Source organism: Pipistrellus hanaki, assembly GCF_964339955.1.
Source record: "Pipistrellus hanaki genome assembly, chromosome: 18".
NCBI lineage: Eukaryota > Metazoa > Chordata > Mammalia > Chiroptera > Vespertilionidae > Pipistrellus > Pipistrellus hanaki.
In genome coordinates, this window is record NC_140520.1 from 27,235,049 (window position 1) to 27,251,745 (window position 16,697).

Genomic DNA, 16,697 nt, shown 5'->3' on the forward strand with positions numbered 1-16,697 from the left:
AATACATAGGATTCTTTGAAGTCACTGATTTTTATATTCTCTTTTAAACCCAAGAAACTTCGGTAGAGATTAATTTAGATATCTAGGAATCTGAAACTGTGTGATAGTTGTGGTTAGCTGGATGGTACCACTGAGAACATTCTACCACAACCCAAGTCTGAAATACCATTGTTTTAAAAATAATAAAATGTTAATTAAAACAAAAAAATCTAATACAGGGTGGGTGAAAGTAGGTTTACAGTTGTGAATACACAATAGTTTAGTCCTATAGTCAGCATCTTTACTGCATTCTTTCCCTGCTAACTTACTTTGTCTTTATATCTGCCCCATTTTTGTCAGAAGTGGATTTGTAACATCTCTGAATGGGAAGAATTAGAAAAAGTCACCAAGTCAAACCTTCCACGCAAGGCCAAAAATTCCATAGAACATCCACATGGAAGAATGTCACCAACCCATGCAGGAAAACATACACAGATGGGGGAACTCCTAGCTTTAAAAAGCATTACTCAATTTCTTGCTTCCTGGATTAATTAACCTCCTTGCCTCCACCTACTTCCACCCAAAACAAAACCAAACATGCCATCACCCCCAACACTCTCATTCAAGGAAATACATGACTTTCTACTTGCAGTGTTCTTTGGATTTATCACTTGCTGTCCATTTCTATAACTAATATCTGGCCTTACCCGGTGCCCCTTTACCATTTACTTTATCACTCATATGTTTGGGATTTTAATAGCTGCAAAGTTTTAAATTACCTTGTCAGTTAACCTGACAGGATAACTTCCCTAAAATTAAAAATTTTCATTATTTCCTTCCTATATTGAAGAAATTAGAAGGTGTTTCCATCTGACTTAATTTAAAAGGTAGACTTCTCTCACAAGGACTTTTATTCTCTGGTCATTACCCACTGATCTCTACCATAAAGAAGTCCCTGTTCAGCTCTCCCCTGTTATTATCTCTCTCATACCTGGTGGTAATTGGTCCTCTGAATCCAAGTGGACCTTCCTAAGTAGACAATATATTACTTGAGAAAAGACTGATTTACATGGACTGGTGAATTCTCAATAGTTATTAGCACAATAATGAGCACATAAGAAGTGTTCAGAGAATACCTGTTGATTGGTTTTTAAAAATGCATTTATTTTCTTCCACTGGATGTATATTTGGAATGTACTGCTCAACACCAAACCACTGTTATGAGTACCTGTGCCTGACCTTTTCGTTTGTAACAAAATCCTACTTATCCTTCAAACCTCAGTTGAAACATCCCCCTTTAGGAAGAATTCCCTGATGATCCCAGGTAGAATGCATAATGACCACTTGTTTTCCTTGTTAACACTTCTCTTATAAATCTATCATACAACTCTAATCAGTTTCTAGACTGCAAGTTTTTTTTTAAAACAGATGGAGAAAAGGAGAAAAAAAAGAAAATCCATCTCTTCCTCATTTTTATGGGTCCCCCTTTTCCCAAACACACACTACCCACATTGCCTTACACAGTGCTTTACATGAAATAAGTGATCGATATATATTTATTGAAATATGGATGTTCTTCATCAAAATTTTCCCTAGATGAAAATAACAAATACAACCAAATGAATAAGTAAAGCATTTTAGTAACTGTTTACTTCTAGTTGAGTTACATCGTTTAGTAGCCTATTGTTCCAAAAGTTAGTGAACTTCTTTAGGTTAGAAATGCTAAGGTGATAGATTAAATGATTTTTCAAGGTCTTTGCTATGACTGTAAATCTAGTATTGTGAAATATGTATATCTATTCAATTTGCTCTCCCCTGAAAAAAAGGAATAATAAATATGCTGGACACTTTATAGATGATAAAACATACATGCATTTTCAAGTCATATGAGTTCAATAAATCAAGCTCAAAGTAATATTCAAACTTCAATGTACAAACGGTAGAGAGTTAAGACTGTAGTTGTTTCATTTTATTTATTTTTACAATAAACCAAAAAAAATGTAATGTTTAGTAACTTCTAGCCTAATAAATGGATTTAAATGGGAGAATTTATTATATGATTTTGCTGTTACATGAAAACCTCCAAAACTAAGAGTCAGCTTATTAATCTAAGACTCCAACTGGAATCTAAGAATCTGATATATAGCCAGAGGTTCACTATTTATAAGACATGTGACCTTGACCAAGTCAGTTAACCTCTCTGAGGCCCAGTTTCCTCATGTAAAAGAATAGAATTTGCTTCATCTCCTTCTTTGGATTTCTGGGAGCATCAAATTAGGTAGCACATAGGAAAGTTGTAACTGCTATTTCTCTTGTACATCTTACTTTATATGATGTTAATGAGCGTGATGGTCCTGCACTTTCCTGGAAAGTTTGAGATTAGAATGATCATTTCCTTGAAAATTTGGTAGACTTTTTCTGTAAAAGTGTTTGGGCCTGGTATTTTCTCTGAGAAAAAAAAGTTAAATTTTTCTTTCTTTTTATTTAATGCTTATAAATTATTCAGGTTTTCTTCCTTTTCAAGATAATTTTGGTAAGACATATTTTCTTTGGAATTTCTAAGTTTTGTTTATATTTTCAAACACATTGGCATAAAGTTCTTCATGGTATCCCATCATGTTTTCAATACCTGTTGCAATTTTACATTTAATTATTAAGTTATATTTTTATATTATATGCATTTTTGCTGCAATAATATAAAAATTATAGTAGTATCTTTGCTATCACATTATCTTTAAATAAATAAATTTCACCAGAATGTTTGTCAGTTTACCTGAGTTTAGAATGATATTAGTCTATGTATATTTCATTCTTTTCCATTTCCCAACCTTGAAAGAGATTATTCAAAACAAATACAACTTTCTTCCTGATTCTGTTTTCTGAAAGGCTATACTGAATAAGATGGCAGAGGGTGCATTGGTTCTGAAGCATTTTTGCTTTGCCCCTCCCCAGCCCTTCACACACACTCATCTGCAGATATTTCAACCTGTGATTTAGTTGGGGAGTGGGAAAATGTCCCATTAGCACCAAATAAAGTTATTTGGTTAGTACATAAACAGAAAGGCAAGTCCAGAATATGAAGCATGACATAGTAATCTTTAAAAAACATAGAGAGAAAAAAGAATTTATAATAGAAGCTCTGTAAAAAGACTTGATTGAACCTTATGGGCATTTAATGCCTATAATTATCACAAATAGCAAAAACATTAAATTTCAGTTGAAATACAAGCAAGATTTGAGAAAATGGTCAATCTATTTATTGTTTTTACATTTCATATTCTCAGGAATATTAAGTACAAGAATGTAAGTTCACATACTAAACTCTTAACTGGGCATCTTGGCTAAAGGATAAATACCTTAAATTAAAATTGAAATCTGTTAAAATTAGCTCTGTATTTGGTGATCTTTTTCTTGCTGTGCTACCAACAGCAGAAAAGGGCTTTGAGCAAACACTGCTGCAGACCCAGAAATGGCCTGGCTTGCTCATCAATGACCTTCTAGTTTAGTGCACACTGGGCCTACTTGTATAGCTGTGTTTCCTAATTACTTTGCTTGACAGGAACTGCTAAAGGCAGAAAGGAAAAATTATTCAACTTAAATTATTAGCCAAGTCTCACAAGGCTATGACAAAATAGACATAATAAATTATCCATATTATAAAACCCTAAACCTTCAAAGTATTAACAATACATGTGACCAAAATAGTAGCCGAACACTGGATAACTCAAAGAACAAGGTTAGTCACATATATTCTTCAATGACGTACCTCAGGAGGTTTGAATTCTTCAATTCCCCCTTCCATTTTCTGTTTAAGCGCACTGTTTACTTGCTTAGCATTCTGAACCTTCAATAAAAATAACCCAAAATGTAAGTCAGAATATGTACTTAGGTGAGTACTCACTAAATGAAAAGGATATGTACCAAACCCTCTTAAATTTTATTTCAGGAGGATAGACACTTATCACACTTAGGGTGCAATATTCCACTCATTCAACTAATATACACATCAACTTATATACGCATAATCTATCTAACAGATTAATAGACATAGAGCACAAATCATAGTATTTGAATGTCTTTTAACAATATATCTTCTAACCAAATATAACTGACATACAGGAATTAAAATCCATCAATATTTTTCATTACCATAATGTATTTTATTTTTATTGATTTCAGAGAGGAAAGAGAGGGAGAGATAGAAACATCAATGATGAGAGAGAATCATTGATCAGCTGCCTCCTACACGCCCTCACCTGGGGATTGAGCCCGCAACCTGAGCATGTGCCCTGACAAGAAATCAAATCATGCCCTCTTGGTTCATAGGTTGACGCTCAACCACTGAGGCATGATGGCTGGGCACCATTAATATTTTGATCAAAAACTAAGAGTCATCAACAAGACAGTTATTGTCATGCAAGAGGGGTAAAGGGCACAGGGCAGCAGATATGGGATTAAAAATGAGGGATATGTTTGAAAGGGAATTTCAGAGATAAAACTCACATAATTTGGTTACCACTTGGTTTGTGTGTGTTGGGGCAGTGACACTGACAAGGGATGAATCAAAGAGGATTCTGATGTTTCAACAGAGAACATTTGGGAGTTAGATGAAATATACAGCAGGTAGCTGGAAATACAGCTACAGAGCTTGGGAGAAAGCCACAGCTTGAGAAGTAGATTCAGAAGTCACTGGCATATAATGTAAGGTTGGCTGGTATAGACCAAGAAAGTAGCTTTAGAAAAGTAACTAGATTTAAGGGATAAACAACAGAAGCAAACAAAAAAGGGAAAAGATGACTGAGAAAGTCCAGAGACCAAAAAGAGCCATTCACTTAGTACTTACTATGTGCTAGGCACTGTTTTAGGCACTTATGATGTATTACCTTGTTTAATTTCTCCCAACCATCACATTATTATCCACATTTTAAGATGAAGAAATGGAAGTTAAGAGAAGTAGAGCAGCTTCCCTAAGTTACATGGGAAGTAGATAGTGCAACCAGGGCTAGAACCTAGGTTCACTGACTCTAGATGCTGACTCTTAACCACTACCTGATGATGATGATACTTTTGTACTACTACTACTACTACTACTACTATTACTACTACTACTACCACCACCACCACCACCACCACCACCACCACCACCACCACCACTACCGTGTTTCCCCGAAAATAAGACATCCTCTGAAAATAAGACCTTCTTACAGGTTTCCTTCTGAGTGAAATATAAGGCAACCCCCCAAAAATAAGCCCCGCCCCCCCCCGGCTAAACATGAGAGATTTGGTCTGAAAGAAATGGAGTCACAAGAAATTCACCAGGAAATTCAGGAATTGGATTGTTATGATGATGTTCCAGAAGATGACGACATGATTGTCATTGAATAAATGAGTAAATTCTTGATACTGTAGGATTCACAGTCTGTCTGGTTTGTGTTGACAACTACCGTACTAACCGTACCGTATACAGGTAATAAATTTCCTTTATTTTCATTTAACAATAAATGTGTACCGTATTCTTCTTCATGGAAAAATAAGACATCCCCTGAAGATAAGACCTAGCGCATCTTTGGGAGCAAAAATTAATATAAGACACTGTCTTATTTCCGGGGAAACGGGGTACTACTACTACTACTACTGGTGATGATGATGATGATGATGAAGAGAATAGCCACTATTCCTTCAAATGTGCCAAACCCTGCTAAAAATCTACATGCATCATCTCAAATCATTCCCAACAACCTGTAGGAAAAGTATGATTATTGTCCCTAATTTCATAGATAAAATATTGAAGCATAGAGATTCTAAGATTTCCTAAGATCACAAAGCTAACAGATAGCAATTCTGGGATTCAAACCTAGACAAGACAGAGGTATCTTACAATTTGGAAACAAGGTAAATTTTAAAGAACAAAGCTTATGTAAATGGGTCACAAAAAAAATATGAAGAATTTTGAGTTTACTGAGGTAAAGTGGATAAGCAAAATGGACAGAATCATTACAACTATGACTTTTATAAAATACCTGGCGTTTTAAAGAAATCAACTCCATGTCCAGTTGCCTGAGGATAGTGTTGGCTGCATTGGGACTACAGGAAACAGCTACCACATCTTCCTGGGTTAAATACATGCCCTTAGGGGGACGGCACTTAGAACGCTGAGAATGATGGCGGTGTTGTAAGCTCTGATACTCTCTCCTTCCAAGTCCAATCTTGCTAGTTTGGACAGGTTGTTCAGTATTACCCTAGAAGAACAAAGATAGAAATATCAGGTCGTTTCATTTTGAACCTAAGGTGAAAACTGTCTGTTACTAGTAGAAGTATCTAATGCAATAAGTACATCTAGAAAAACACTTCTAACCAATTAGATGACTATGTATGAGTCCAAACACACACACGCATACACAGAGCTCACCAGTTGGGGGGGGGGGGGGGGGAAGAGTATGCAACATAATGTAGTCTTGATTTCTACATAAATGTTTGATTTCTACACCCAGAGGACTTGGAACAAAAGAAAAAATAGTTGAATTCTAAACTATTCCTGTTTGTTCAAAAGGGGATTTATTTTCGCTAAGCAGTAAAGGGCAAAACAAAAACAGTGCTATTAACATTAAGTACAAAGTTTTTATAAGAAAGTAAGTGGCCTAGCTGGTGTGGCTCAGTGGTTGATGTCAACCTATGAACCAGGAGGTCACGGTTTGATCCTTGGTCAGGGCACATGACTCTGTTGTGGGCTCAATCCCCAGGGTGGGGCATGCGGGAGGCAGCCGATAGTGGTACTCTCTCATCACTGATGTTTCTATTTCTTCCTTGCTCTCTGAAATCAATAAAAATGTATATGTATAAAAAATGAAAGTAAGAAAAGGGATAAATTAGGAATTATGATAAGTGGCAGATTAGACAGCTCATAAAAAAGGTAACCTTTTTCTATCTCTTTCTCCCTACCTCTCTGAAATCAATACAAAATATTAAAAAAAAAAAAAAAAAAAAAGGAACAATCTTCTATCCATGAAATTGTGAAAAAAGAAGAAATTTGTGCTAGTTTTGCTAAAATACCTCAAACTGCAAAAGTTATGGCCACCATGGGTGGTAACTACTCAGTTAAGAGAGAAAAGGCATTAAATTTGTGGGTGGAAGATAAACAGAAAGCTTATGTTCCAATTGACGGTGTGTTGATCCAAAAGCACTGAACCTTTATCAATACTTCAGCAGGGGATCCCTAAAAGGAGTGACACTAAGCCATTTACTGCAAGTAAAGGATGGTTACACAGATTCAGGAAGAGGTTTGGATTGAAAAATATAAGAATTACTGCTGAGGAAGAGCTGTTGCCACAGTTACAACAGTTAAGTAAACTAAGGAAAAAGGCATGCATTCATAGGCGAAAATATACCATATATAAGGTATAGTAATAGCCATGATTTCAGGTATCTCCTGGGGTGTTAGAACATATCCTTGGTACATAAGGGGGAAAACTACTGTATCCTAAAACAGAATAACACTAGAGACCCAGTGCACAGGAGCCCTCTGGCCTGTGGGGATTGGGTCGAAACCGGCAGTCTGACATGCCCCAAGGGGGGTGCAGGCCAGGCCGAGGAACCCCACTGGTGCATGAATCTATGCACCAGGCCTCTAGTAAACACTATAATTCAACAATAAAAAGAACTGCAAAAACATATTGGGCAACAACAACAACAAAACACTGCTAGTAATTAGTTGGAATACATACAACATGATTCTATTTAAATTAAGTATGAAATGGACAAAACTAAATGAGAGTTGCTCAGAGATACATACATATGTGATAAAATCATTAAAATAGGGAAGTGAATAACTGATAAATTTCAGGACAGGGTTCTCTTTCCAGGATAGGGGTTCCCTCTGGAGAGAAGGGAGGGGAGAGTGAAATTAAGGAAACACGCACAGGACTTCTGTTTAAGTTCAGTGATGGACACATTGATGTTTATTTTATTATTATTCTTTATACTGTATGATTTTAAAAGTCAGATCTGTGTTAAAGACAATAATACGGTATCATTCCCTACTGGATGTCCCTACCATCTGTGAAAGAGCAGAGAAATGAATGAAGCTGCTGACATGCACTGTCAGTCCTGGACTACAACCCTGCAGTATTCTTACTTTTTAACTTATTCTCCTCTCACATTATTTACTAACTAGTGGCCCAATGCACAAAGATTCATGCAAGAATGGGCCTTCCTTCCCCTGGCTGCTGGCACCACCTTCGCTCTGGCCCAGAGCTGCCTTTCTGCCTTCCCATGCTGCCCAGAGGCCCAGGGCAGTGCAGAATGCCTGTGTTGTCGCGACAACACAAGTGTCCTGTCCCCGGCTGCTCAGGGCTGGTGTATGCAAATTAACTTGCCATATTTGTTGGGTTAAGTTGCATACACACTCCCGATTGGCTGGTGGGCATCATGAAGGTATGGTCGATTTGCATCTTTCTCTTTTATTAGTGTAGATAGAATGAACTCACAGGCAAACAAAGACAAAATTTGTATGCATCACCTCGCATAGATGGACACACAATGTTACTTTCACTATTCCATAGCTGCTAATACCTCATAAGCCTTGACCCATCAACATTAGGACTTTTTTTTTTACAATTATACAATTCGTTGCCTTAATAAATGTGCATGTATAAAAATTAAGCCTGTTCTTAATGATTTTCATCATTATTATCATCACATTGAGGAATATGTGTGCTTTGCTAGTTAGGGATTCTTCCATCTTTTCCATTGAGGCAGCTTTCAATTTTCTCTGCTGTCAGTATACCTGCTACTCATTTCTAAGTTGGTATAATATAAAACAAAGAAATGTTTTCAAGAAAAACTGGGTAGGTCCTGGCTGGGTAGCTAAGTTGACTAGAGTATCATTCTGATAGGCTAAGGTTGCAGGCTGGATCTCTGGTCAGGGCACAGAGAGGAATCAACCATTGATTCCTAAAATCAATAAAATAAAAATTAAAAAAATAAAGAAAAAGTGCTAACAACCAAAAAGCTTAATTGTACACAAAATACATGAGGATATTTTATTTCCTTTCTATGGATTAGAGTAGGGATCATGACAGGGTTTTTGATACTTCTGAATAGACATGATAACCAAAAATTACTTAAATCATCTGTAGAATAATTTTACAAGCACTCTGATGATCACCATTACCTCTTTCTTGGCTTCTTTTTTGGGATCATAATCACTATCATTTCCATCCATTGGATGTGTTTCTTCCACATCATCATCACTGGGAAGAGACAGAGATTAGTAAACTTAATTTATTTCTTTTTATTCTATCCCAGTGCTCTTATCAAATGGTAATATACTTGCGAATAATTTTACTAAATATTCCCCAATAGAATAAAAGTTGTCCCTGAGGAGATAAGCTTTTAAAATTTAGATTTCTGTAGTGTTTAGAAATATTTAAGGCATACAGAATCATTTAGCTAACATATCCAGCTAAATATCTTTCCTAAATAAATAAGGAAGATATTTAGAAAGAAATATTGGGAAAAAGAACACATATTAACTTGATGTAATACTTATTATTTCAGTTCTCCAGTTGGATAAGGAAGACAGACAAAACCCAGTAAGCAAAATTATTTTATACTGCCATAAAGAAACAGCTACAGTAACATGGACTTCAGAGTCACTCAAGTAACTGTGGAAAGAGCATCTTCTAGAGAATGTATTTATTAGATCCTAAATATATGTATTAAATATATTACTACTAAAAGAAGCACTTGTGATTACAGTCAACACAGCTCAAATATAACTCAGTTGCAATGTTCACTGGCTATGAATAACAGTTCAGAGTTGAAGAGAGTTCTTACTACCCTGTTTCCCTGAAAATAAGACAGTGTCTTATATTAATTTTTTCTCCCAAAGTTGTGCTAGGTCTTATTTTCAGGGGATATTTTATCTTTCCATACGCTAGGTCTTATTTTCGGAGAAACACGGTACTAAGATTTTTGATCATTCAGCCCTTCCCATCAGAGCAGAAACATGAATGTAAGAGTAAGAAGTATTTACAATATTTGTGATAATTTTTCTGCCTTAGGAAATGTAATCAATTCAATACAGTGTTCCTATCAATGTAATTAACTATATAAGGGCATCCAACCTACCTGTCACCCTGATTATGTCTATTAGCTAGTTTCCGAGCCTGGCGATCCATCAAGCTTGTCCTAGATCGAGTTTTTTTCCAGGAATAGTAATATTTTACAAGACTAGCAATGGTCTTATCTGGAAGCTTAAAAAAAAAAATCATATTAATATCACCAAGTTTAATTCATAAACTCCAATGAAAAGAATATTTCTGATATTATTCTTTGATACTTAGCAAACAAAGGCATAGATAAAACATTTTCAGACTATCTTTATAAATTATAAAGATAAAAACTGTGTTGTAGTCATAGTACTCCACCCACACCTATGACACCGACAGTGTTGAATAAACCTGCCTATTGTTCTAAGGGAAAGGAGAAAGACACAAACACAGTGAGAATGGCTCCAGAAGTCCTCAACACAGTCAATGTGATAGTATTTAATATCTGTTTTCCTTAAGTAATTACTCAATTCTTTTTTCCCTCTGTAAATTAGAATTTTTTATTGATATGTAATTCACATATCATAAAAATCTCCAATCCAAAGTAGACAAGTCAGTGGTTTTTAAGTATATTTGCTAGTATGTGTAATCATCACTAAATTATGACATTTTCATAACTTTGAAAAGAAATCCTATACCCTTTAGCAGTCATCCTTATTCTCTCTTTAACCTAGTCTTAAAGGATTTGCCTATTCTGAACATTTCATATAAATGAAACCATACAATATGTGACCTTTGATGGCTTAATATGAAGAAAAAAAAGAGTCTTTTTTTTTTTTTTTAGTGGATCTGTAGAACAATTTTATAATATGCTTCTTTCAGTTAGCATATGTCCCAGAAAAGCTATTCAATTCCTAACAATTATTTTTTGGAATCATTTTGTTTTAAATCCAGGTTTTAAAATGAAAAATAATGCAGATAGATTTTAGCTACCAAATAAAGTATTGGAGCAAAACCTGACAAATGATCATGTACTGATTTGTCACCCAGGCAAACAAGAATGCACATTCCCAATCGAAAATGTTCTTTTCGATTATGGAAGACACTTAGATATATTTACAAACATTATCTAGTTTTTTGTTTTTTTTTAGTAGTTTTTTTGTTGTTGTTGTTGTTTTTAAGTATATTTTATTGATTTTTTACAGAGAGGAAGAGAGAGGGAGAGAGAGTTAGAAACATCGATGAGAGAGAATCATCGATCAGCTGCCTCCTGCACACCCCCTACTGGGGATGTGCCCGCAACCAAGGTACATGCCTTTGACCGGAATCGAACCCGGGACCTTTCAGTCCACAGGCTGACGCTCTATCCACTGAGCCAAACCGGTTTCGGCCATTATCTAGTTTTTATCTACTAAGGTTAAAAATGTTTAATGCAGCACTTCTCAGGTTTATATTATTTTGACACAATACTAAAAACTTAAGAGCTAGAAGTAAAAAGTGATTTTTTTTGGAAAAAAAAAAAAAAGCAACAGCACTTGGACAACAATGAATTACAGAATATTTAAAAATTGATGTTCACATATAAAAAAATTAGAAAATAAAATATTTATGTTAAAAAATAAAACATTTAAAAATAAAATGATTTTTTTCCCTGGAATGAAACTTTTTAAACAATACCATTACACATATATTTAGGTCATAATAAAAATTAATTTATTACAATGAAATAGCAAATAACTGTCATGTCTTAAAATGGTTGTAGACAATAGGACTCTCTGCAAATATACCTATTTCAAAATATTGATAAAAATTAGCATGATTGGAAAACTTGTTTTCTATTTAATAATTAGGAAGTTTAATATCAGTATAAAATAGCATGCAGGTATGAATCACAGTAAGACCAAAATTACCATACCATTTGTTGAATCCTGTGAAAGCTCTTCCCATGAAAACTAAAGGCTTGTTCAAATAGGACTTTATCTTCCACTGTCCACTCATCCGGAAAGGGAGTAAAATTAGGGAGATCAGCAAGGGACTTCTCAATGTTATGTTTATGCCAGAACAACATGCCAAGTGCCTTTGAAGAGAAATCAATCCCCTTTGGTTTTTAATGGGCTTACGTTCCATCACACTTAAGAAAATTAAATACAAATTATGTTAAAATCTTAAGCCTATGACTTCAACTAAAGATACACTCACAGTTTGGGATTTTAAACAGGGCTGCCCAAGTAGCAGACGTAACTTATTATTCCTTTTAAATCAATGCCTCAGAACAGTGAATGTTCTGGCATACCATGTCTGCTGCAGAATCTAGGAAACACAGTTAGCTGAGGAGAGTGACTATGATTACTAAAGCAGGCTTGAAGGCTCATATCAAGACTTTTACCCACATTTATTCATCTGTCAATGTGGAGAGAAAATTATGCTGAAAAAAATCCAAAAAACCAGTAATGGAATGAAAACTATGGATTCTAACGTAAAACTGGAAGTGCTCAGTTGATACTTTGAGAAATACTTGTTTTAACTTTTTAAAAATATATCATGGGCTAAACAATTCTAAGAAGAGAACCTCAACTATAACAATCTTTTATCATATATACATTTAAAAGTTCTTTATTATCATAATGTACACAAAGAATTAGTATGGGCATGTTAATAACTTCAATGACTTTATTAGCAAATCATAGGAAAGCCTGAAATGAACGATTTTCAACAGTTCCACAATTTTCTCTTCTAGTGTTGGTAAATAGTAAGCCTTTATCTTTCAATAAGGTACTGGATATCATTTAAGGGATAACATTTTATTTCTAAAGAGACTTAACAACTTTTTCAATATTGAGCTTTAAAGGTAATTTCTATACTTTGGTAATATTCCTTTAAAATGAACATGGAAATGAACCTATATGCAGTCACATTTTAAAGGATTAACTGTCTTAAATATTAAACAGAAAGTCAAGGCTTAAAAAAATACATAATCAAAGGCTTCAAAACTCATAAAAAAGATTATTGTATTTAGATAATGTTTCAATTTCACAAAAATGATTTTTTATTATGTAACCATGTAACTGACCATAAAGTTAGCTCTTAATAATCCAGGTTAGAGGCAATTCACTTATTTTACTAGTAATTCTAATAAAGGTTGATCTCATACTTAGTTGAAATGAGATTTAAGAATCTCTATTTCATTTTTATTTTCCCATGCTCTTCATCTCCTCATTACTAGGAATAAATAAATCATAAGCTAGATATATCTCCTTTAAGTTATCTAAATAAAAAAAAAAAACCCTTATGCATTATTTCATTCATAATTGAAAAATCTTAAAATATTTCTAAAAGTTTAATTTTAAGTTCTTTTAGATTAAAAAGTGAAAGAGAATTACCTATACTCAAAAAAATTTTCCCTTTTTAGTAAGCATTTATCAGAGTAGTCATGAAGGCTTTCAGAGAATTTTATAACTCAAATAGAGCAACAAACAGAGGTATATAGAGAAAAATGTTCAAGCCTTTGAGACAAATAATGTTTATAAAAGCAAAATCCTTAATGTTGAGAGGTCACATTTGCTAGGACTTTTGGTATCTCTAAAGTTGGTTGAACTGCTGAACTTTTAGGACAGAAATGATGAGATATTCTTTGAATTTCATAAATGTTGAAGCAAGCCTTAATATTAAAATGTTTCTTTACATACCTGTTCCACATTGTAGCCATGTTTCTCCTTTGCAATTGCAATATATTCATCCACTGTAATGAAAAAATGGTATATAACTAATTATATTTACTTCATTTGCCCAGGTCTACATTTTGTGTGTGTGTGTGTGTGTGTGTGTGTGTATTTGTCTTTTTTTAAAAACAAAGAGAATTTAAAAATTTATATTACAGAGATAAAAAAAAAAAAGCTAAAGTTATTTTTCATGAAATATTACAAAAAAGTCTTTTAGTTCTATGAGTAAGATCATAAGTACACTTGGTTTAAAATTTTACTTAATATGACTTATATGACCATACAGTACATACTTATTACATTCAATTACTGTAATTATTTTATGCAAAAAAAAAAAAAAAATCAACCTGTGGGTAGCCAACAGAACCTAATTACAGTATAATATATTAGATAATTTTTTTAATTTTTCTGCCAGTCTTTATTTGAAGTCACTTAGCTACTTACGACTCCATTTCCTATTTAGAGTAGGCCCAAAGCCTTTACCTTCCTATTTTGTCAGCTATATATAGTTAACAACATATCTAAATATACTTTAGTATCCCTAAAATGTCCTCCAGCATTTTCTGCTAGCTATACAAAAGGTGTTTGAATATTGCAGTTTCATTCATCCTCCATATGTAATCAAGCAATTAGAATTTAGATAAGAATAGCTTCAATAATGATACACTGGCTATTTCAAGGCCTCATTGAAGTCTGCCACTTCACATTCAGCAAGACTCAGTTTTATGTGAAGTCTCTATAGTCCTTGATCCATATATATTAATATTATAGTATTATAATGTGTGTGTGTGTGTGAATATACACACACATATATATATATGCATATATTCTTTAAGCACATTTTTGAGAAGCAGTGGTTAAGAATTCTGATTCTAGAACTGCTAGTCTACCTGAACTTGATTCTCAGCCTTGTTACTAGTTTTTTAACTTTAGGCAATTAAACTTGACCTTTTCGTACCTTAGTCTCCTCACTTTAAATAGTGATAAAAATAATACCTTCCTCCTAGGATTAAATGAGCTAATATGTGTACAGTGTTTAGAATAGCACATTTTAATTACTTTATAAGAATGTGTTATCATTATTGGTTAGTACAATACAGACTAATTTATAAATATGTTGTTATAAGAACTCATAATACTTAAACACATGACAGGTCTAAATATATGCTGATTAAATTTAACAAAATGTCATATAGTCCTATAAATAGAAGGTTAAACAATACAATCAACTTATGGTTCTTAAGGCAGGCTCTACATTAGAATCAGTGGAGGAGCTTTTAAAAAATAAGTCTGGCCCTGGCTGGTGTGCTAAGTGGTTAGTGTCGGTCCCAGAAATCAAAGGGTCATAGGTTTGATTCCTGGTCAGGGCATATACTCAGGTTGCTGGTTTGATCCTCACTTAGGTTACATATGGGTGGCAGCTGATTGATGTTTCTCTCTCAATCAATGTTTCTCTCTCTCTACCTCTCCCCATCTCTCTAAAAATCAATAAAAACATATCCTCAGGTGAAGATTAAAAATAATAATAAATAAATAAAAAGTAAGTCCAGGCTCCTCCTCTGAAAATTCTGACTGAATTGGTTTGAGATAAGAGACCAGACATTGGTAGTGGGTTTTTTTTTTTAAAGTTCCCCCAAGTGATTCCAGTGCATAGCCCTAGACCTTCAGTTGGATATTCTACATGAACACCATTCTATCAGGAAATGTTGGTTTTATGAATTTTGTTTATACTTTGCTCAGAAAGGCACCTCTGTATAAAAACAGTGCTAAAAAAGCAAAAACCAATGACACCCTGATACTCAATTTACAAATGAAAACCTTTGCCTATGAGGAGTCAACCAAAGAAACGCAACAGTCACTTTCAGGTTTCTCAGCATACAGCTCCAGGCCAAATGTAATTTCATGTTTTTGTTTGAGAATGCCTAAAGAGCATTCAATTCCTAGATTTCCAGTCAGGCCTTTGCTGGTATTCTAAAGTGCTTAAATAGAAAGAATGATCTGGTATACAGAATATTATTCAGTTTTCAACTTTTAGTTCTCTTATTGCATCAATAAGTATAATCAGACTTACCATTACATAATCATTACTTTTCTAAAGAGACCATCATGGGACAGCTATAAGATTTAGTAAATGTTTTTAAAAGACCAGCTTATTTCAGAGCTGCTGAAGTAGCTGCTCAGTGGTTCTTTTGTTTTAGTAAATTCAATGTAACTAAATGAAGGATGGGGATCTGAGTTTTGTTACCTGCACGTTTCCTATATCTGATGTGCCGCAAAGGATCAGGTCCGCTACATCACATTGAAGTCTAAAGCCACACCATGATTCAAGAAGTGCATGGCCAATGATCCGAAGGCCTCCGTCCAGAAATGGAGAGCACGGAGATGACCTGATTGATGGCTGCTGGAGTCAGTTCTTGCCCCTTTCCTCTTTAACATGGTACTGATAGTGGGCTCTTTGAAGTTGGAAGGCATTTCTTTACATCTCCATACACTGAGGAAAAACCTGGGCAGATGTCTACATAGTAACTCCCTCCCCTGCTTGAGGAGTAAGCAGCAAAATGCCATCAGATCCTAGGTTTCCTCTGTCTTCCTGGACCTGACACACTTGGAATGATCAACCCATTGCCTTTCAAAAGGAAAAACATTCTAACAACCTCCATCAAACAAAACAAAACAAAACAAAACAAAGACAAACTGTTTTTTCTTATGAGAATCTAAGAGACCCAAAAACAAATAAAAATTGCATTTTGAATTGGTTAATAGATGCCCATTGACATAAATGTTCAAGTTCAGAAAACTTACATTTGGCATCTGGAATAGTGTGATATGGAGACCATACAAGCATTCCTCCATTGTCTTTATCTGTGTACTTTGTAGCACCTGGGGGAAAAAGTAATTACTTTGAATATGATGGATTTTTATTTACATTCAAAATGAGTATAATGAAGGT

The 16,697-nt window shown here is 34.3% G+C and overlaps 1 protein-coding gene across 9 annotated transcripts in view; it reads right to left on the reverse strand.

Annotated features, from left to right (window-relative positions):
* The window catches only part of RCOR3 (REST corepressor 3), a 42,003-nt gene that overhangs the window by 15,288 nt on the left and 10,018 nt on the right, over positions 1–16,697 (reverse strand). For all 9 annotated transcript variants that reach the window (XR_014793301.1, XR_014793302.1, XR_014793303.1 and 6 more), the window contains exons 3-9: positions 16,550–16,627; positions 13,715–13,767; positions 11,944–12,105; positions 10,108–10,232; positions 9,149–9,227; positions 6,000–6,218; positions 3,746–3,823 (exon numbers count right to left, since the gene is read on the reverse strand). Coding sequence is in view for 6 of the 9 variants with exons in the window: in XM_084865543.1 (XP_084721669.1) it covers positions 3,746–3,823; positions 6,000–6,218; positions 9,149–9,227; positions 10,108–10,232; positions 11,944–12,105; positions 13,715–13,767; positions 16,550–16,627 (794 nt within the window). In the remaining 3 variants the exon portion in view is untranslated. The remainder of the gene's footprint in view (positions 1–3,745; positions 3,824–5,999; positions 6,219–9,148; positions 9,228–10,107; positions 10,233–11,943; positions 12,106–13,714; positions 13,768–16,549; positions 16,628–16,697) is intronic.